Genomic DNA, 21,617 nt, shown 5'->3' with positions numbered 1-21,617 from the left:
GCGGGGGCGAGGAGCGGCGCGCGGGGCACGCTGGGATATGGAGTCCGCCAGCGCCGGGAAAGCCGGCGGAAAAGCCTCCTGGGAGCCGGGAAAAGCTCGGGAAGGAAACGGGAAAGGAGGGTGATGGGGGGAAGGAGGGGATCCCGCCTGCTCGGTTTCCTGATCGTCGCCGCCGCTGCGGGAGGAGCGGGGAAGGGGAAGCGGGGCTGGTTCCCGCCGGACTACAACTCCCAGAGGCCTTTGCGGCGCGGCCGGCTGGCAGCCGCCCCCGCCCGCCGCGGGGCATTGTGGGACGGGAGCTCCAAAATGGAGAACCCCAGGGATGCGCCAGGTAGGGCCGAGCCCCTGCCCCAGCGCCACGGCTCCTTCCTTCCCTCATTCTTTACCTCATTCCCTCCTTTCCCAACCTTCTCCCGGCCCTACAGCCGATGCAGCGCAGGGGGAACCGCGCCCCGGGCTCGGCGGCCTCCGCGCTCCTGAGGGGTGGGAGCTGAGGAGTGGGGGGGGGAGCCCCTGGGGCCTCATCCCCTTCACCCCCTCCCGGGCTTCGTCTCCTTCACCTCCTCAGCGTCTCCTTCACCACCTCCTCCTCATCCCCTTCACCCCTCCCAGGGCCTCGTCCCCTTCATCCCCCCCTGGGGCCTCGTCCCCTTCTCCCTCTCCTCCCCCCAGGGTCTCGTCCTCTCGGTCCCCCCGGTCCCTGAGGGCCTCAGGGAGCTGCTGAAGCTCTCCCCGTTGATTTTTCTCCCTCTTTTGACCCTCGCAGGGAAGGCGAGCCGCTGGTTTGGGGTCTCGCAGTCAAAATCGGCCAAGACGAGCGTGAATATCCTGCAGCAGGAGGAGCTGATAGCCCAGAAAAAACGGGAGATCGAGGCCCGGCTGGAGCAGCAAGCGAAGCAGAATTCCCTCAGCATCCAGCAGCTGCCTCTGTTGGGAGAGTAGGTGTGGGGCTAGAGGGGAGGTTTGCCTGCAGGAATGGGCTGGCTGAGCCTGGGGAAAGCTGTTGTGCTGGGGGGAGCTGAAAGTGAGAGTTTAGTAAAGGTTGGAAGAGGTTATTTGCACTTAAATTGAGCTATCTGGGTTTTCCAGAGACTCGTAAGGCAGCAGCTACCAGGAATGCTGTTTCCTGGGGTATAATTGCACCTCCCTTCTGCTTTCTGTTCCCTTTCTTATAAAAAACTCCTCAGAGTCAGCAGAGTTTTCCAGCTAAATTCTTGCCTGGCTTTCTGGGAAGCAAAGCAGTGTCCCAGAGGCAGCAGGAATCCTCTTCCCACAGAGTGCAGAGGGGGGGTAATGCTGGAAGGAGCACCCTGGATGGGTCCCCTCCTTCCCAAAAGTGTTGGATGGGAGAGGGCAGGAGCCACTTGGTTTTTTTTTTTTTTTATTATTATTCTGTTTGGAATAAACCTCTACCAGGGGAGGCTGGGGAGGAGGAGGAAGATTCCTATCACCAATTTTATTTTTTTTTTTTCTGTTCAGAGATGATGGAGGTGACAATGAAGCCTGTGTTTCCAACAAGTTTGTTAATGATGGCAGTTTCCTCCAGCAGTTCCTCAAGCTGCAGAAGGAAAAATCCAGTGCTGGTAGGTCAGCTGGGGAGTAAGAGCAGCTCCTGGGGGCACCAGCTGCCTCTCTGGGTTCACTTTACAACCCCTGCTATGAGTTGTTACTAAGAGGAGTAAGTTCTGAAGCAGTGGTGGTGGCTTTAGGTGGGGGTGGAGGCTTTTTCTGAGGTTTGCCCCCTTCCTTAACTCTGGTTTGGTGAAAATCACCACTTTATGCAGCTTCTAGCAGCCTTTTCTTGCCCCTGAAAAGAAAAAAAATGCTGCATCTCTCCATGGTGCAGCTTTTCCCCATCTTTTAAAGCTTATTCTGAAAAGAAAAAGTTACCCCATTATGCAGCTTTCCCAGGTTTTTAACTTTTAAACTAAAAAAGTCACACTGTGGAGCTTTCCCAATGTTTTAATTTTGAAAATAAAATCCCATTATGCAGCTTTCCCATTCTTTTAACTTTGAAAATAATTAAAAAAAAAAAAAAAAAAATCACATTATGGAGTTTTCCCAGTCTTTTAATTTTGAAAACAAAATCCTATTATGCAGCTTTCCCAATCTTTTAACTTTGAAACTAAAAAAAAATCCCATTATGGAGTTTTCCCAATCTTTTAACTTTGAAACTAAAAAAAAAATCCTATTATGCAGCTTTCCCAATCATTTAACTTTGCAAATAAAAAAAAATCCCATTATGGAGCTTCCCCAATCTTTTAACTTTGAAACTAAAAAAAAAATCCCATTATGGAGTTTTCCCAATCTTTTAATTTTGAAAATAAAATCCCATTATGGAGTTTTCCCATTCTTTTAACTTTGAAACTAAAAAAAAAAAAAAAATCCCATTATGGAGTTTTTCCAATCTTTTAACTTTGAAACTAAAAAAAAAAAAAAAAAATCCCATTATGGAGTTTTCCCAATCTTTTGATTTTGAAAATAAAATCCCATTATGCAGCTTTCCCAATCTTTATTTTGAAAATAATTATGCAGCTTTCCAAAATATTTTAACTCTGAAAAGAAACAATCATATCATGGAGCTTTCCCAATCTTTTAACTTTGAAAATAAAAAAAATCACACTACAGAGTTTTCCCAATCTTTTAATTTTGAAAATAAAATCCCATTATGGAGCTTCCCCAATCTTTTAACTTTGAAACTATAAAAAAAAAAAAAAAAACCCATTATGGAGTTTTCCCAATCTTTTAACTTTGAAACTAAAAAAAATCCCATTATGGAGTTTTCCCAATTTTTTCACTTTGAACCCAAAATCCCATTATGCATCTTTCCCAATCCTTTAACTTAGGGAAAACTCCATAATGTGATTTTTTTTTTTTTTTTTTAGTTTCAATCTTTTAACTTTGAAACTAAAAAAAAAAATCCTATTATGCATCTTTCCCAATCATTTAACTTTGCAAATAAAAAAAAATCCCATTATGGAGCTTCCCCAATCTTTTAACTTTGAAACTAAAAAGAAATCCCATTATGGAGTTTTCCCAATCTTTTAATTTTGAAAATAAAATCCCATTATGGAGTTTTTCCATTCTTTTAAATTTGAAAATAATTAAAAAATCCCATTGTGGAGCTTTCCCAATCTTTTAACTTTGAAACTAAAAAAAATCCCATTATGGAGTTTTCCCAGTCTTTTAATTTTGAAAACAAAATCCTATTATGGAGTTTTCCCAATCTTTTAACTTTGAAACTAAAATCCCATTATAGAGTTTTCCCATTCTTTTAACTTTGAAACTAAAAAAAAATATCCCATTGTGGAGCTTCCCCAATCCTTTAACTTTGAAACTTAAAAAAAATCCCATTATGGAGTTTTCCCAATCTTTTAATTTTGAAAACAAAATCCTATTATGCAGCTTTCCCAATCTTTTAACTTTGAAAATAAAAAAATAAAAAAATAAAAATCCCATTATGGAGTTTTCCCAATTTTTTCACTTTGAACCCAAAATCCCATTATGCATCTTTCCCAATCCTTTACCTTAGGGAAAACCCCATAATGTTATTTTTTTTTTTTTTAGTTTCAATCTTTTAACTTTGAAACCAAAATCCCCCTATGCATTTTCCCCAATCCTTTCACTTTGAACCTAAAAACCCCTCACCCCACACAACTTTTCCCCTCTACTCCTAAAACCTCTCCCTCTCACCCTCCTTTCCCCCCGGAGCTGTAATTTAACCTTTTTATTTTTTTTTTTTTTCCTCCCCACCCACACACTCCCCCCCCCTCCTCCCCCTTTCAGGCCTCACAGGAATTGTTTTGGGTATTTTTTTTTTTTCTTTTTTCCCCAAGAACCTCCCCCAGGCTCTGCCAATAACTCCACAAACGCCTCCCCTGCTGGGAAGAAGCCTCTGTTGTTTGGGAAACGCCCTGGGCAGGTCCTCAGCATGCTGCACCAAGCCAAGAATTATTCCCACTCCAAACAGAGCCCAGTCCTCACCAGACTCAGTGTTTTCCAGTCCCCAGATGAAGAGGAAGAGGAAGATTATGAGCAGTGGTTGGAAATTAAAGGTAAATGGCAGCTTGTTTGGGGCTCCCCAGGGCAGAGCTGGGCTGGGTTCTGGGTAGAGATGCTCTAAAAATGCCACTGCTTGGTGCTGGGGGGGCTCCTGCAGCAAAAAAAAACAAAAAAAAACCTGAATAATAGAAATTTGTTCTGAAGTTGATGGAGCTTGGGGGGGTTTCTAAGCTTATTTCTGCTTTTTGGAGTTGGAATGTGTTATGGGGAGCTCTGTAGGAGGTGGGGAGGTAGAGTGCTTGGGTTGAAAGTGGGAGTTTTGGGGTTTAGGACATATGCTTGAATTAAAAATGGGATTTTTTTGGGGTTTAGACTATGTACAGGTAGAATGCTTGCATTAAAAATGGGATTTTGGGGTTTAGGACATACTGCTTGCATTAAAAATGGGATTTTTTTGTGGTTTAGACTATGTACAGGTAGAATGCTTGCATTAAAAATGGGATTTTGGGGTTTAGGACATACTGCTTGCACTAAAAATGGGATTTTTTGGGGTTTAGGACATACTGCTTGCATTAAAAATGGGATTTTTTTGGGGGTTTAGACTATGTACAGGTAGAATGCTTGCATTAAAAATGGGAGTTTTGGGGTTTAGAACATACTGCTTGCACTAAAAATGGGATTTTTGGGGGTTTAGGACATACTGCTTGCATTAAAAATGGGATTTTTTTGGGTTTAGACTATGTACAGGTAGAATGCTTGCATTAAAAATGGGATTTTGGGGTTTAGGACATGTGCAGGCAGAGTGCTTGCACTAAAAATGGGATTTTTTTGGGTTTAGGGAATGTACAGGCAGAGTGCTTGCATTAAAAATGGGATTTTTTTGGGTTTAGGACATATGCTTGCATTAAAAATGGGATTTTTTTGGGTTTAGACTATGTACAGGCAGGATGTTTGGATTAAAAATGGGAGTTTTGGGGGGTTTAGAACAGCACAAACAGAGTGTTTGCATTAAAAGTGGGATTTTTTGGGGTTTAGAATATGTACAGGCAGAATATTTGCATTAAAAATGGGATTTTGGGGTTTAGGACATGTACAGGCAGAGTGCTTCCATCAAAAAAGGGAGTTTTGGGGTTTAGGACATATGCTTGCATTAAAAATGGGATTTTTTGGGGGGTTTGGAATATGTACAGGCAGAATGTTTGCATTAAAAATGGGATTTCGGGGTTTAGGACATGTGCAGGCAGAGTGCTTATATCAAAAATGGGAATTTTGGGGTTTAGGACTACTGCTTGCATTAAAAATGGGATTTTTTGGGGGTTTAGAGTATGTACAGGCAGAATGTTTGCATTAAAAATGGGAGTTTTGGGGGGTTTAGAATATGTACAGGCAGAATATTTGCATTAAAAATGGGATTTTTTGGGTTTAGGACATGTACAGGCAGAATGTTTGCACTAAAAATGGAATTTTTTTGGGTTTAGAACATGCACAAACAAGATGTTTGCATTAAAAATGGGATTTTTTGGGTTTAGGACATGTACAGGCAGGATGCTTGCACTAAAAATGGGATTTTTTGGGGTTTTTAAAGGCTGGAGGATGAGAAGCCTCCAGTTGAGGTGTTGCTGCAGAAGGGAGGAAATTGTGTTACAAAATTCAGGGAAATTCCAAGTTCTTGCCTTTTTTCCAAGTTTTACAAGGAAATCTCCCCCCTGTGCCTTGACTGCAGGCCAGAAAATCAGCTCTTAATTATTACTATTGTAATAATTATTATTCCAGCTCTTAATTAACCCAATTTGTCTGGATCAGCAGGGCCAGGGAAGCAGCAGAGCTGCTCAATAATCTGAATTTTAGGGGTGTAAAATCAAGTATCAAATGAAACTGGAGCTTTGGGCCATCATTTATTTCACTCTGTCTTTACAAAACCATCCCTGGGTATTTTTTGGGGGCTTTCTGGGAGTTTAATCTGAGTTTTTTTATCTGGGTAAGTGAATTGAAAGCTGGAATGAACTTGAGGGAGGGGGGGAAAGGCTCCAGAGACCCCAAAAAAAAAAAGGATCCATCCTTTAATAGGTTGGAATTCAGCTGAAAAGCAGTGTGGGTGCCCTTTTTCTGTTAAAATCCCCACCCAAAAACCTTGCTGCCTGGGTTCACTTCCCACTGACTGTGTCCTGGAAGTGCTGAGGGTTCCTCTCTTGGCCAAAATTCCAAAATTCAGGAATTTTTTTTTTTTTGGGGTGGGGGGTGGGCAGAGCTTTTCTGTTTTCTGGGATCCCCTCCAAGGGAGGGCTGAGCCCTGGGCACCTGGCAGTGCTCTGCTCTGCCTTCACCCTCTCTCCCCAAGCCCAGAATGGTGGGAATCTGCCCCAAAAAAAGTGGGATTGGGAATCTGGGAATCATTGCTGGGAATTTTTTTTTTTTGGGGGGGGGGTGGGCAGAGCTTTTCTGTCTTCTGGGATCCTCTCCAAGGGAGGGCTGAGCCCTGGGCACCTGGCAGTGCTGTGCTCTGCCTTTACCCTCTCTCCCCAAACCCAGAATGGTGGGAATCTGCCCCCAAAAAAGTGGGATTGGGAATTTGGGAATCTGGGAATCATTGCTGGGAATTTTTTTTTTTGGGAGGGGGGGTGGGCAGAGCTTTTCTGTCTTCTGGGATCCCCTCCAAGGGAGGGCTGAGCCCTGGGCACCTGGCAGTGCTCTGCTCTGCCTTCACCCTCTCTCCCCAAGCCCAGAATGGTGGGAATCTGCCCCAAAAAAGTGGGGTTGGGAATTTGGGAATCTGGGAATCATTGCTGGGAATTTTTTTCTGGGGGGGGGGGGGGTGGGCAGAGCTTTTCTCTCTGCTGGGATCCCCTCCAAGGGAGGGCAGAGCCCTGGGCACCTGGCAGTGCTGTGCTCTGCCTTCACCCTCTCTCCCCAAGCCCAGAATGGTGGGAATCTGCCCCAAAAAAAGTGGGATTGGGAATCTGGGAATCACTGCTGGGAATTTTTTTTTTTGGGAGGGGGGGTGGGCAGAGTTTTTCTCTCTGCTGGGATCCCCTCCAAGGGAGGGCAGAGCCCTGGGCACCTGGCAGTGCTCTGCTCTGCCTTCACCCTCTCTCCCCAAACCCAGAATGGTGGGAATCTGCCCCAAAAAAAGTGGGATTGGGAATTTGGGAATCTGGGAATCATTGCTGGGAATTTTTTTTTTTTGGGGGGGGGTGGGCAGAGTTTTTCTCTCTGCTGGGACCCCCTCCAAGGGAGGGCTGAGCCCTGGGCACCTGGCAGTGCTCTGCTCTGCCTTCACCCTCTCTCCCCAAGCCCAGAATGGTGGGAATCTGCCCCAAAAAAGTGGGGATTGGGAATTTGGGAATCTGGGAATCATTGCTGGGAATTTTTTTTTTTGGGAGGGGGGGTGGGCAGAGGTTTTCTCTCTGCTGGGATCCCCTCCAAGGGAGGGCTGAGCCCTGGGCACCTGGCAGTGCTCTGCTCTGCCTTCACCCTCTCTCCCCAAGCCCAGAATGGTGGGAATCTGCCCCAAAAAAAGTGGGATTGGGAATCTGGGAATCATTGCTAAACCCAAACTCCTTTTCCTCCTTTTTGGGATTGAGCTTGGAGGGGAAATTCCCTGGAGCAAATTTTGCTGCGCTTGGAATTCCCCCCCCCTCAGCTGCACTGAAAAAAAAAGAGAAAACCACCCAAATTCTTCCCTTCCTTTTAGAGGGGGGGTGTGTGAGGTGTGAGGGAGTTGGGGGGGGGGTGTGTGGGGAGGGAAGGGGGGATGGGTTTGTCATTCCAGCTCTGGAAAAAACGGATCCCTCCCCCCCAATTTCACCCTTTCTCTTCCCATCCCCCTTCTCCTTTTTGTCGGCCGCCGTGGTTCTTTAGAAGTAATGTGCCTGTTGCCTGTTTGGTGTGTGAGTTGAACCCCAGTACTGACAGCCTGCTTAAAGTTTTACCCCCAGAGGATGCTGAGACCAGACAAGTGGTGGAAAAACTGGCTAGGTTCGTGGCTGAAGGGGGACCAGAGTTAGAGAAGGTGGCAATGGAAGACTACAAGGATAACCCAGCTTTTTCGTAAGTGTTGGGGGGGGATTCCTCTTTCCCAAAGCACAGCACTGGGGGAAAAGGGGGAAAGAAGCAGCTGTGCTCCTCCTGGATGCCTCTGGGTTAACTGGTAGCTGGGGAAACTGAGGCAGGAAGTGGTGGGGCCAGAGGATTGCTCCTCCCTCAGAAGTGTTGGGTGTTTTCCTTCCAAGTGACCCAAAATTTGGGTGCCTGAAATGGAAGCTGGGACTGTTTTCTACAGTGCATTCCAAGGAGTTTCTCTCTTATATTTTCATTTTGGTTTGAGCTGTTGATATCCCAAAGCATCAATGTTTGTTTGTAGCTTGGTTTTGATAACATTTTTTTGTCCCCTCCACCTTAGGTTTTTGCATGATAAGAACAGCAGAGAATTCCTTTACTACAGAAAGAAAGTGGCAGAGATAAGAAAGGAGAATCAAAGTTCTCAGGCATCCTCTTCTCAGAAAGGTAATTAAGGCTGGGATCTGGAGAAGACTATGAATTGCAAAATATTTTAAATTTAAGCTTTTTTTTCACTCTCTGCAACTCGTTAGGGCTGTTCTGGAAAACAGCTGGAAGGGATTTTTGGCTGTCAATCTCCTGCCTGTAAATAGAATTTCAAACTGGAAGGGATGTGCTGATCAAACATCAAACTTTTGAGCCAAAAAATATTTCCTGAGCCCCCTGCATACTGCACAGAAAGGGCTCTTGCAAGAGCTTTTCCTCATATTTCTCCAAAATCCTTCAAGTGAGCTCAAATGATTCTTCATCAGGTGTTCTGGAAAGTGTTCCAGCCCTGGAAATAAATTTAGGAGGAAGTGTTTTGTAAGAACAGTTGGATTGCTTGACCCTGATCCCCATTCCTGCTGCCATTTCCCCACCTGAAGCTTTGATTTGCTGCTTGGGTTGTAAATCCTTGCAAGTCAGGGAGTTTTCAGGTGGAAAACCAGCAGAAATGGGTCATCTGCCCCCAGGCAGGTGCTGTGGGGAGTGGAATCTGCTTAATCCTGGGTTAATTAAAGAAATTATTCAGTGGGTGAGGTGTGGTTTGTGGGCCAGGTGTTTTCTTGCCTCTGTTTTAGGCCTGTGTGTGGCTCAGCTCCCTTTGCTGTGGGAATTAATGCAATTAATGCAATTTAGCTGGCCTGAAACAACCCAGGGCTCAGCAGCCTGGAGGCTTTGAGAGGTTTTTACCAATATCACCTGACTTCCATGTGACATTTTGGGAGTTAAGCAGTGTTATCCATGCTTTACAGGTGTGGATTATGGATGGAAGGGGAAGGTTGTGGTTTGTCCATGGTTTTTATGTCTTCTGCCTCCTGGACTGGTGGCACTGGGACTGCAGCAAATGGCACCCAAAGCTGTGGTGGCTAAATCAGGGATTTGGCCCCTTAGAAACAGCCAAAATGTTTGAAAATATTCCTGGGCAGAGCCTTCCCTCTGGTTTTGGATGAAGGCTGCAGTAACCACCTCTTCCAGGGACTGTCCTAGGGGGAATTTCCCTGGAATTTCCTCCAGCCCTCCCCTCAGGTGGCCAGCAGGTTCAAAGGGCTTTTGCCACTTATTTTTTTAAGGCCTTCCCCTTGCTCCTGGGGGGGATGTGAGTGGCCAGGCTGTGCTTCCCAGTGCTGAGGTGGAACCATCTGGGAAAGCATCTCAGGCAGGGGAGGAACAGTGGGGGAGAAACAGGTGTTGTGCTTCTGAAGAGAAAAAAGGGATTTTTCTGTCCACCTGCTCCCATTTTCCTGGCACAGAGGAGTGGGCATTACAGACTTATCATCCAAGCTATGGTGCAATGGTGTTTTGGGGTTGGTTTTGATGATGTAAACTGCTTCTGTTTGACACTTCTAAAAATTAAACTCCACCTTTTGCCCTTATTCTGCTCTTGGGGTCCTTAGAACAGATAGGTTTTGACTGTTGCTTGGGTGAGTTGGGCCCAGTACTGACAGCCTGCTTAAAGTTTCACCCCCAGAGGATGAAGAGACCAAGAACTCTGCTGAGAAACTGGCCAGGTTCATAGCAGAAGGGGGTCCTGAGGTGGAAGCTATTGCCTTGCAGAACAACAGAGAGAACCATGCTTTCAGGTGAGGGCAGAAACTTCTGCTCTGGGGGGGAGGGAAGGGGTAGGATGGGCTCTGCTCTTCCCATCCACCCAAAACGTTTTGTTTTCTTACCCTGATGCATTGGGGAGCCCCTGCAGTTTGGCCAAACGTGTCCTAGAAGGCAGGGGAATTCTGAGGGAAGGCCTCAGCTTTCCAGACGTGTAACCTGATCCTTCTCGGTCCCCCGGGTGGTTTTTTGGCACCCAAATGTGCCGGGGTTTGGGAAAGGCTCCTCCCCCCCTCCGGAGCTCTGCACTGTGCGCTCACACACACGGGATGGTGCTGGAGAGCAAGGAAAAAAAAACCCTTGCTGGCTCTCCAAGCCCTCCAGGTGGCTGTGACAGCAAAACTTTCGCTTTTATTCTTTTATTTTATTTTTTCTTTGTAGGTTTTTATATGAGCCAAACAGCAGAGGCTACAAGTACTACAGGCAGAAGCTGGAGGAGTTCCGGAAGGCCAAATCCAGCCCTGCCCCTGCCCCCTCCCCTCTGGAGCCCACTCTGAAAAGGAAGAACAGCCCTGAAGCATCACAATCACCTCTCTCCTTACCAGCTTTGCCCTTGCCCTCACCTTTACCTTTGCCTGTCCCCTCCCCTCTGCCCCTGCCTGTCCCCTCCCTGCTGCCCCTTCCCCTTCCCTCAGCCCTTCCCCTCCCCTCCCTCTTGCCTCTGCCCCTTCCCTCCCCACTCCCTTTGCCCCTTCCTGTGCCCTCCCCACTGCCTCTGCCCTCCCCTTCCCCATCCTCCTCCACCACCCCCCCTGAGCAGGCAGCTCCAGCCCCTGCCACCACCACCACTGCAGCTCCAAGCACCACTAAAAAGAAGAGAAAGAGCAGATGGGGGCCAGAGGAGGAGAAAGTTGAACTCCCCCTCCCACAGCTCATCCAGCACCTGGATTCCCCCTCCCCTCTTTCAGGTGAGTGGGGCTGGAGATTGGGTTGGATCACTGGGGTTGGGGCTTTTTTTTGGTTGTTTTTTTTTTTTTTGTCCTGGGGAGTCCCTTCTGCCTTTCTTTGCAAATGGAAAACCCAGCTAAATCTTATCTCTTGCTGTCATCTCCTTGCTTGCCAGCCCCCTCCCTCTCAGCTGGCTCTAGCAGCTCCCTCTCCCCTGTGTGGAAACCCAGATAAACCACTTTATCTTGCTGACACCAGGGATTGGATCTTATCATTCTCCAGCTCTCTCCAAAACCCTGCTGTGCTCTAGCTCATTACAGCTTTAGCCTCTCTGCTATTTAGGGCTATTTCACTTCAGGAAAAGAGTCTCTCAGCAAACAAATACCAAAGGCTGAACTGGGCTTCTTCCTCATGGCAGGAAAAAAAAATCCCTGGGCAGCACTTCCAGCTCCCTCCAACTGATCAGAGGGCTCAGTGGGAAGAGCTGTTTCCCACAAGTAGAACCTCCAGGTCCAGTTGGTTCCCATTTCAGTTCATTTGACTACAGGGGGGGGTTTCACAGCCCTCAGCCAAGGCTCCTGCACCTCTTCCTTCACCTGGGACTGCAGCTCCCTCTGAATTTTGGGAAGAATTCCTCCAGTTGAGGCAATCCCAGGGAGCTCCCAGAGACTGAGCTTGGGTGGCCCCTCTGTGCCTGTGCAGAGAGGAAGAGATGCAGCCAAAAATGGAGGCACTTGGGGACAAGAGGTGAACACAGGCATTTAGGGTGGCATCTTGGAATCCTGGGCACAGTTGGCATGGGATGGGGAGAAGGTGGAAAAAGGAGAAAAGACCCAAAATGAGGCACCCAGCTTGACAGATTTAGTGGCATGGGAAGGGTACTGGGTGCTTGTCTCAATAAGGACCTTTTTTAAGAAAGAGTCCCAGGAGGGAGGTGGGACAAGGAGGAAAGAGGCAGCTGTCACTTTCTGAGCTGCAGAGTGAGCCCCCAGCTCATTCCCAGCACAGAACTGGGAATTCAGCCTGTTCAGCTCACTGCTCCAGCAAGTCTGCTGCTGGGCTTCAGAGGAAGGAATTTCCTGAGCCATTAACAGCTCAGATGGGGTTGGCTGCATGTGCTGTGGTGTCTGTAGGTCCTGCAGGGCTCAGGAAGGACAGACAGAACTTTTCCAGCACTGCAGGACAAGATCCCAACCTGGGTGGCTTCATCTGACCTTGAGTTGCTGCTCCTAGGAAGGCAGAACTCGGATGCAAAAGTTTTTCCTGATTTGATGCAAAAGTTTTTCCTGATTTGATGCAAAAGTTTTTCCTGATTTCTCCCTCTGGAGTAGCTCTGTGTCCTTGCAGACTGGGATGAACTTCCATGGTGGAGCTGGGCAGGTGCTTTCAAAGCAAGCATCAGATTCCATCTTCCTGCTCTCCTGGGGGGGCTGCTTGGGTATCCATGTGCTCATTCCAGCATTTTTCCTGCTGAAATCTCCCCTGGTTCTTTAAGCTGCCCCTTGGTTAGGTGGGGTCATGGTGTTCTTGCTGACTTTCTGCAGAGTTTTGTGGCAAGTGGAAGAAAAGGACAGCAAACAATTTGCCAGGCATAACAAATCCACTGTGAATGCTCTGAAGGGGAAAGGATTTGATTAAAATTTTTTTTTTTTTTGTAGCTTCAGGTGGGCTCAACCCTTTTCAGCTTGAGAGGTGAAGGGAATTGTGAGTTACAGCCCTGGTGCTGGGGAAGGTTTGAGCTGCCCAGTGTGCTTTGGGACCTAACTAACAATGTCTCAGTCCTTTCTCCTCAGCAATCATTTTGGAATTAGTGGAGAAGTGTTCTGGTTCTTTTTCCTCTTGACTCTTGTCATAAATCAGCAGTGGGGAGGAGGAAGTGCTGCCCTTCTTGGGCAGAAACAAGGCTCCTCTGAACTGTATTGATATGGAAACACTGAACTGCAGGGAGTAAAAAGCTGAACAGAACAGCAAGGCTGTGATTAATGAACTCTGGGGACTAATGGGAAAATTACAGGCTGTCATTAGAATTTTCTGAAGCCTGGGATTGGATTGGTTTGGGCCTGATTAGTTTTAATTGAGTGAGATCTTCAGAGGAGGAAGCTGAGAAGCCAGGCACTTCTGTCTGCACTGAGCTTTCTTTTGCTGTCCTTAAAGGACATTTCCTTCTCTTGTAACAAACTCCTCTTTGGGCATGTGGGAAAGGGAGAAACCATCAGGTAGGCTTCTGCCAATGCTGCAGATAGACTGCACCATTAACCCTCTAGGCAAAGCTGATGTCATCCAAGGATTAAAAAAAAATAAATCTCTTTTTCTTTGCTTCCTGCTGAAGAGGAGACTGAGAAGCAACTTGTGCTCTGCTGGGTGTGAGGAGCTCAGGGATATTATCTCTCTGCAAATTCCCTGATTGTATGAATAGACTTCTCTCTCTTCAGATGTGGCCTTAGGGGGGGGAGCTTTGTTTTTCCTCTCAACTTTCCCTGATTTGGGACTCTTGGGGCCAAGACCCCAAAATTCACCCCGCCGAGCTCCGGCCCTGCAGTGACTCCTTCAGCATAAAACCTCCAGGGTCCCAGAGCACTCAGACAAACCAGGTGTAGTTTTAACACACCAAGGAGCAGTGCCAGATGCTTTCTGGGGAGCAGGTGATGATGTTTTGGCTTCACCTTTCTGCTTTGAGGTGGTTGGAGGTGCTGGCAAACCACCAGCTCCTGGGGCCCCTGGAGCTCTGCCTGGCTCTTTGCCTGAGCCTTGAACGAAGCCAGAGAGCTGCTGACCTCTGTGAAGGGCAGAGCCTTCCTCAGGGCATTCAGAGAAAGCTTTCCCATGCCCTGGGACAGGAGGTGAATCTTTGATCAGGGCTTGGTGCTGAAGTGCCCCAGTCTCCTGTAACATTTTGGGGCCAGAGCTGGAGGTGGAGCAGACACCGGGTGCTTCTTAAAACCATTTCTGAATCTGGGTGCTGCCCCAGAGAGAGAAATGGGGCTGTTTATCACCAACAGATAGATTTATTTTTCCTATTTGCTCTCATTTCTCAGGAGCTAAAGGTGCTTATCCTAGCACCAAGCCTGGATAACACAGTTCCTTGCCTCCCTCCTCTTTGGAAAACCTTTTGCAGTGCTTTACATAACTCTTCCTGCAGAGTTGACTCCCAGAATGTGCAGAGGGAGGGTGGGTGCACCCTTTGATGTTCTCCTGGGGAGGCTGGAGCTGAGGAAGCTCTTCCCAATCCTGGAGTGGCTCAGCCAAAAGCTGGAAGGGAGATAAGAGTGCTCAGATCAATTGCCCTGAGTGCAAATAAGAGGAAGGGAGAAAACGACCCCCAGGGCCTAATTAGCATGCTGTGTAGGCATTTGGTGTCATGAACAATGATCCTATTATCTGGCTTCATAATTAATAGAGAATTAATAATTAATGAAGCATCATTTAGCTGTAGTCTGGACTTACATTTATGGAGGGTTTGGTTTTTTTTTTGTTTTTTTTTTTTTTTTAATCATGAAGAAGAAATCCTCTTCCTGGTCTTGACAAACACTGCGTGGCTGCTTTTCATCCTTTAAATATTTAACTGGTGGGGTTGTAGCTCTGAGGTGCTTTAGAGGAGCTGCCAGCCCTACTAGATACATGTGAACCAAGTTCACAAGGTAATTCCTGTTGTAAATCTCAGAGTTTTTTTGTAAATCTCAGCCCCATGAGTGTTGCTGCACCAGTTTCAAATAGAAGTTGAAGTTACCCTTTGAACTTGGAGTGCTGTAGGATCATTTCAGAACAGTAAGTGCCCTGCCCAGATGATACTAATATCTAATTTCAGGGCTTATCTGATACAACAACATCAAAACATCCCCAAGGAGGAGCTTCCAAGAGGAGATGCTGCAGGAAGAGCAGGAGACATCAATGGGATCATGGAGCAGAGAGTTGAAATCCCTCTTTGGAAGCAGGGACCATGTCCCTGGCAGTGCTGCTCTTGAGCCTGCAGATTAGAAACTAAAATCTCCTTGGGGAACAGCAGCTTCCCAAAGCAGCATAATGCTCCTGTCTTTATTCTGATGTGGTCACTTTGCTTTTTATTTGGAATGAAGTTGCTGTTGACACAGGAAGCAGCAGCCACTTCCATGCCCAGATTGGCCAAGATGCTGCCAGGCTCCTTGCTGCCCCTGACTCAGTTCTGAATAATTAAAATACTGCTCTTTGCAGTGCTTGGGGTTCACAAGGAGCCCTTGTGGGGGGGATTAGTCTTAAAAAGGACCAGACTGCTTAAAAAGGAGCAGATTGCTGAGCAGTGTGACCTCTGAGGCTGTGAAACTGAGTTTGGGAGTTTGAGAACGTGACACAAGCAGAGCCTGGGACCAGGGGCAGGGAGTGCTGGTGAAGAAGCTGTGACCTGGTGATTTTCCTGCTCCTGGGGTTCCTAAATCCTGCTCCTGGGGTTCCCAGGTGGTTGTTCCTCACTTAAGTGTCCCAATGAACCATGAAATGAGTGTAAAACTTCAGGTGGGGATCTCAAGCTGTGGTTTTGTTGCTCTCAAGGGTTGTCACAGATTTTTTTGAAAGTCTTTTCACCTGTGCTTATTCCAGTTCAGGACCTGAAAGGTCTTGGCTATGAAAAAGGGAAGCCAGTTGGTTTGGTGGGTGTGACAGAGCTCTCAGAAGCCCAAAAGAAACAACTGAAGGAGCAGCAGGAGGTAATGGCCCAAAATTTATTTCCAAGTTGATTTTGTCTGTGGGCTTTTTGTGTTGCAGCATGGCTGGGGGAGGTGGGAAGATGGAGACAGCAACTTGTCCAGTGAAAAACTGGGCAGTGAGAAACTTCCCACAGGCAGATCTCTGGGAGTCTCCCAGAGATTCCCACCAATCTCTGGGATTGGTGCTGAATGCCCAGGAATCCTGGGATGCAGCTGTGTCAGAGGACTTTGGGGAATCTGCCTCGAGCCGGCCCCAAACTAAACCCCAAAATCTATAAGGTCTGTGGGGTCCCATCTGCAGCTGGTTCTGGATTGCTTCAGCAGTGGGGAGAAGCTTTTGGGGGAAAAAGAGCAGGATTGGCTTTTTCCAGAGGGTGAGGGGGTGATGTTTACTCTCAGGGGGGGTGATCAGGAGGCAGCAGCCCTCTGTGTTGACATCCAGGGACTTTTTCTCAGAGGAGCCAGCACGTAATGCTCCTGTTTGATCTGGGGAGGCAGCAGATGAGCTCAAGCACCAGCTCTGCCTTTTGGGATTTGTGGTTTTCATCCTCTGGGTTCTCCAGGGCAGGTGGGGAGGGGGTGGGCTCTGCCCCAGGGCTCTGTGGCTGATTGCTGCCTGGGAACTGCTTTGTCTTTCAAACAAGCTCTTGCATCTCTCCTTTAGATGCAGCAGATGTATGACATGATCATGAAGCACAAGAGAGCCATGCAGGAGATGCAGATGATGTGGGAAAAAGCCATCCAGCAGCACCAGCATGGCTATGACAGTGATGAGGAGGTGGACAGTGAGCTGGGGACGTGGGAGCACCAACTGAGACGCATGGAGATGGACAAGACCCGAGGTGTGTGGGGAGCTCTGCCAACCTCTGCCTCTCTGCTGCCTCAGAGGGGAGGTGTCTGAGCTTGCCTGGCTTGGCATGGGAGCTGCAGGGTCATTTTTTGCCTCCCTGCTTGGCAGATAATGACCTCCTGTTGCTGGGAGGCTTTTATGCTTTGTCAAGCCTTTGAAATTCCCAGTCACAGGATGATGGGGTTTATTCTGGTTTCTTTTTTTTTTTTTTTTTTTCTCTCTGTGTCTTGGGCAGAGTGGGCTGAGCAGCTGACCCAGATGGGCAGAGGGAAACATTTCATTGGAGATTTTCTTCCACCTGATGAGCTGGAGAAGTTCATGGAGACGTTCAAGGCATTGAAGGTGAAATGGCAGAGACTTGACAGGGTGTCCCCTAGCAGGGAGGGAGGCACCTGGGTGCTGGCAGAGCTGCCTGGAAGTATTTCTGAGAGCTCTGTTACTTCTGGAGGAACCAAAGAGTTAGTTTTTTGACTCTTTGCAGAGAACTGGCTGCAGCAAATCAGAGATCTGATACTGGGACAGTATTTGGAGGTGAACTGAAATGACAGAAAAGCCTCTGGGGCTGCCCAGCATTTGTCTGCTGCTCCTGTTTCAGCTAAGTGCTTGCTGATGCCAAGCAAGGAAAATTTGAATTTCTATCCAGTTGATTGCAGCAAAATGAAGATATAAACCCCACAAAAAGCTTATGCAAAGCACTGCAATACCTGCCAGTTCTTCCTGAAGTGCAGAACTTCTTGATGCTGGCACACTCCTTGTGTTGTTGTGTAACCAGCATGGGGTCTGCTACATCCCTGGAGATCCTGGCTGAAATACAAACTCTGTCTGAAGCTTGATCCACTGAGCAACTTCAAACTCAAGAGCTAAATATTTCTCTGCTTAATCTCCCAGTAGCACTCCCTGCTTCCTGCAGATTATGTTACAGGGCTGTGCAGTGCTTTTGTCATTTACCTGCTTGCTTTTTTTGTGCTGTGGTGCAGGACTGGAATCCCAACAACCAGTGCTGGTTGGGATGGTGCTGGCAAAAGGCTGATAACTGAGTAGCTGAAGCTGGTTTTCCCCTCCTCTGAGCAAGAAGGAGAGGAGCAATAACCAAAACCTCCCTTTTGTGTCTCTGCAGGAAGGACGTGAGCCAGATTATTCTGAATACAAAGAGTTCAAACTGACTGTGGAAAACATAGGTTATCAAATGCTAATGAAGATGGGCTGGAAGGAAGGAGAGGGACTTGGCTCAGATGGACAGGGGATTAAAAACCCAGTCAGCAAGTAAGCAGAGTTCTTCTACTATTGATTTAGCCCTTTCCTCTTGGGCTGAGAATTGCTGCTGCTGGCAGCAAGGAACGTGGCTGTAATTCATCACCTCAACAGAATCTGGAGAAAAAATCATCTCAGATTTCTTTGGGGCTCCCTCCCCCCAAGGCCTGGGTTGGTTCCTCTGTTGCAGGACCCAAGACAGGAGTTTCTTTAGCTTCTCCTCTCAGTTTGCATGGTGCCTTCTGCTGTCAGGAGCCTTCCCCATGGAGAAAAGGAAGAAAACCATTGGCTGTGCCTCCCCTCTCCCCAGGCACCTGAGGATTAAGCTTTACATTTATTTTGGTGTTAAAGAACAAACCTTTTGCATCTAAAACACCTGCTGCCTGCCAGCTGGGCCTTGGTCTGCTGTGGCTGAGAAGCAACCCCCAGTGTTTGCCACTGCTAGACCTGGGTTTGAGGGATGTTTGGGTCCAGATCAGAGCTTTGTGTGTGATCTTGCAGCTCTTCTGGTGTCACAGGAGTTTTTCTGAGCTGATCACACTTTTATTTCTCCAGAAATAGATGAGCATCTCCTTTTAGGTGGCTGAACTTCCCAATCTTGGGGATAGGAAAGAGTCTGAATTGTTTTCTGGCCTTTGAGAAATCAGAGTTTGCTGATTGCACAGTGGAAAGTATCACTCCAAAGAGCTTCTGCTCTTCTTTTTTGCAAGATGATGTCTTTGGGAATGGTGCTTCTTGGTTCAAAGAAGTCCTGTGACAAAAGGTGGAAGTCCCCAAAGCTCTGGAAGGCAGTGCCTGCCCATCCCAGGGCTCAACCAGGGCTCTGATTTACTTGGGCTCTACCACCTCTATGTCCTTAGGATGGTTTAGAAGGTGCTGCTGCAGGTGGGAAGGGATTGCTGGTGTTTTGGGGGCTGTTGTGGGCTGAGGGGATGGGAGGGAGATGTTCAGCAGCTCTGGGCCTCCTGTCACTTAGGAACAAATCCAGGGCTTTGCTTGCCAAAGGTTTCGTCTGCCCCTCGGAGCCTTGGGATGGGATTTGTCCCTTCTTTAAAAGGTTAAACAAATCCCTCTTGACATTCCTGCTTCCACCCAAGCCCAGTGAGTGGCATTGCTTTGGAAAAGCAGGATGGAAACCTGGGAAAGGCAACGAGGTGCTGAGTGCCAGCTCTCTGCCTCCCTGCAGCACACTCTGTGTGTCCGTGCTCCCTCTCGGAGCTCTGAGAAGAGCCAGAGGGGTTTTTCTGAGGAGGAAGGGAGGTGACCTGACCCACCTGCTTACCTCAGAGCCTTCCTTCCCTTTTTCCAGAGGAACCACTGCTGTGGATGGAGCTGGCTTTGGCATTGATCGTCCTGCTGAGCTGACCAAGGAGGATGATGAGTACGAGGCCTTCCGGAAGCGCATGATGCTGGCTTATCGCTTCCGACCAAACCCTCTGGTGAGCTCACCCCAAAACCAGGCCAAAAAAACCAGGCAAAACCAAGGCAAAAAAAACCCAGGGCAAATCCAGGAGGCTTCTCTTTCCATCTCATGGGGTGGGAGTGTTCCCAGTGCCTCACCAACAGCCAACACTCTAAAAGTTGCTCGTGAAATCAAGTGATCGTTACCAAAACACCCCTGGATGTGTCATTTTCCTTGCTGGGCCTTTTTTTTTTATTTAAATACTGCTTTAATTTTCTCTCCTACATACAAAGTAGAAGCCCTGCACACAAAGGAAGTGGGTGGGTTGTTTGAGAATCCATGCTTTGTTTGGAAGAGCTGTTTTCTTGGTTGCAAAAGCCTTGGAAGTTCGTTTGCCTCTTGCAGTCAGCACCTGGGAAGCTGCCTTTGGAGGTTTTGTTGGGCAGACCTCAGGTTTCTTGGTCAGAAACGTCCCATTTCAGTGGCTTTTTCAGATAATTAAGCTCAAATGCTTAATGCTCTCTGAAGACACCAATTCTGATTCATTTTTTCTTGCTTATTTTCCCCCCCTTCAGAACAATCCACGACGACCTTACTACTGAGAAGGCTCCGGGGACAAGGTCTTTCCAAACCAGTTTGTGATGTTTCCTGTGAGATGTTATGAAAACTGCATTGCCATTCTCTTCTTTCCTAACGTTGTGAAACTTCCTGAAGTCATGATACCATCTCTCACCCAGAAGGAACCAGCCTGCCAGCCCACACTCTTGCACCAGTGTCACGACAGCCCCGTCGTGAGGAGGCCGAGGTGGTGGGTGCAGTGCAGGTGAAATGGAGACCTTGACACCTGGAAGGGCACCAAAGATACCAATAGGAACAGTTCAGGGACTCCATTCCTGCTTAGCTCAGTGCCATGTGACAAGGAATGAATTTTTTTTGCGGCTTGTGCTGCTCTGGGGTTGGTTGGGGTTTGGTTTGGTTTGGATTTGGAACGCAGGGGACTGTCTCCCACCCAGCTGCTTGTTCAGTCAGGCTGTTGTTCCCTAAAGAACTGACTTCTTGAAGCTGGAAGTACAGCCTGACCTTCAACTGACATTGCAAAACCAGTGCCTGGTTGGTTTCCCCCTGCCTTGTGGAAGGCAAGGATGTGGCTGCAGGGCTTGAGGGGCAAGTTCAGAGGCAACAACTTCTTGATTTCTTGGACACAAAGCTCAGGCAAGAGGAGATTTGCTGACACTCTGGGTGGGGCTGGGAGGGTGAAGCTCCAAGCCCTTCAAACACAGTTTGTCAAAGCCTGTTTGGCTTTTGTGGTCATAAGAAACCCCTCTGCAAGTATGGATTTTCTTCATTTGTTCTGTAAATAAAATAAAACTCATTTGTTCCTTAGTTTCAAGCACTGAATTTTGGGAAGGAGTGGTGAGTTTTTTCTTAGGCTGAGAGGCTGCTCTAGAGCATCTTGGAGAAAACCCCAGATTTTGGGGTTTGTTTTGGGTTCCCCTTGGGTTCCTTTTGCATTTATTTTTTTTTTCCCTCAGCCCAACCACTCAGCAGATGATTCCCTTTTGTTCACTTCTCTTCCCAAGGTGGAGTTAAGGATTGGCTTTCAGGGGAAGCTTCAGAACTGGGAATTCAGGAGGGGTTTTGTGCTGAGGAAAATGTGGCTCAGGAGGTTGGGAATTCCAGGTAAGAAATCTGGCAGGAGGGGCAGTTCCTGCTCAGATGATGAAGGTCCCTGTGACAACTCTGCTTTTTTTTGGGTCTTGGGACACCCATCCCTGGGGGTTTTCCCTCTTGGGATTCCAAGAATTTGGGTTTTGCTTCCTGGCTGCCATAAACCTGGAGCTGGTTAATCCTCCCTGACCAGAACCAGGAGCACATGGGGCTGGAGCTGGGCTGCCCTCTTTATCCAAGGAACAGTTTTTATTCCAACCCTTGGGAATGTGACATCTTTGGGCAGTGCCAGGGAGCTGGTTCCAGGGTGGGATCAGGGATTCCTGTGTCCATTCCTGGGGTCCTGGCAAAAGTTGGTTTATTCCTTTATTATAATTTCTGCTTTGCTGTGGGTTGGTTTTTTTTGGCTTTTTTTGGTTTTTTTATGGCCCTGCAGCCACACACATTCAGCTCTGGAAAATCCTGGGGAGCCACAGCATCCTTGGCTCCAAAGCAGGAATTGTAACCTCCAGAAATCACCAAATTTGGGGCTTTTTTAGCTGAAATTCCCAGTGTGAAAAACACGGGGGGCTCCCTGGTGCCTTCCCTTGGGCAGAGGCTGAAGGAGCAGAGATCTCGGGAGTTTTTCCTCCTGAAAAAAAGGGAAAAGTGGAGTTTTTCCACCCTTTTCCTGGCTGCTGAGAGGGTGAAGTTGGGATCCCTCCCACCCACCAGGGACAAAGTCCTGGGTGGCTTT

The 21,617-nt window shown here is 47.7% G+C and overlaps 1 protein-coding gene across 1 annotated transcript; it reads left to right on the top strand.

The window, feature by feature from the left end:
- Positions 1 to 256: 256 nt before the first annotated feature.
- Positions 257 to 20,611, top strand: SUGP1 (SURP and G-patch domain containing 1). Its single transcript, XM_071727763.1, has 14 exons — positions 257 to 331; positions 767 to 938; positions 1,480 to 1,583; positions 3,837 to 4,055; positions 7,926 to 8,049; positions 8,402 to 8,505; positions 9,998 to 10,121; positions 10,528 to 11,054; positions 15,604 to 15,710; positions 16,375 to 16,552; positions 16,796 to 16,902; positions 17,678 to 17,823; positions 19,121 to 19,250; positions 19,789 to 20,611. Exons 1-14 carry the CDS (start codon positions 307 to 309, stop codon positions 19,813 to 19,815), a joined length of 2,094 nt encoding a protein of 697 aa, XP_071583864.1. The 5' UTR covers positions 257 to 306; the 3' UTR covers positions 19,816 to 20,611.
- The last annotated feature ends 1,006 nt before the right edge of the window (positions 20,612 to 21,617 follow it).

The sequence above is a fragment of the Heliangelus exortis genome, chromosome 28 (genome assembly GCF_036169615.1).
Source record: "Heliangelus exortis chromosome 28, bHelExo1.hap1, whole genome shotgun sequence".
Lineage (NCBI taxonomy): Eukaryota > Metazoa > Chordata > Aves > Apodiformes > Trochilidae > Heliangelus > Heliangelus exortis.
This window is presented reverse-complemented; position numbering and strand designations above follow the sequence as displayed.

Bases quoted from the DNA above. Each gene is read 5' to 3' on its own strand.
- SUGP1 (XM_071727763.1), top strand. From the start codon at position 307: ATGGAGAACCCCAGGGATGCGCCAG. The intron at 939-1,479 runs GTAGGTGTGGGG...TTTTCTGTTCAG, and splicing joins CAGCTGCCTCTGTTGGGAGA to AGATGATGGAGGTGACAATG. The intron at 4,056-7,925 runs GTAAATGGCAGC...GCCTGCTTAAAG, and splicing joins GCAGTGGTTGGAAATTAAAG to TTTTACCCCCAGAGGATGCT.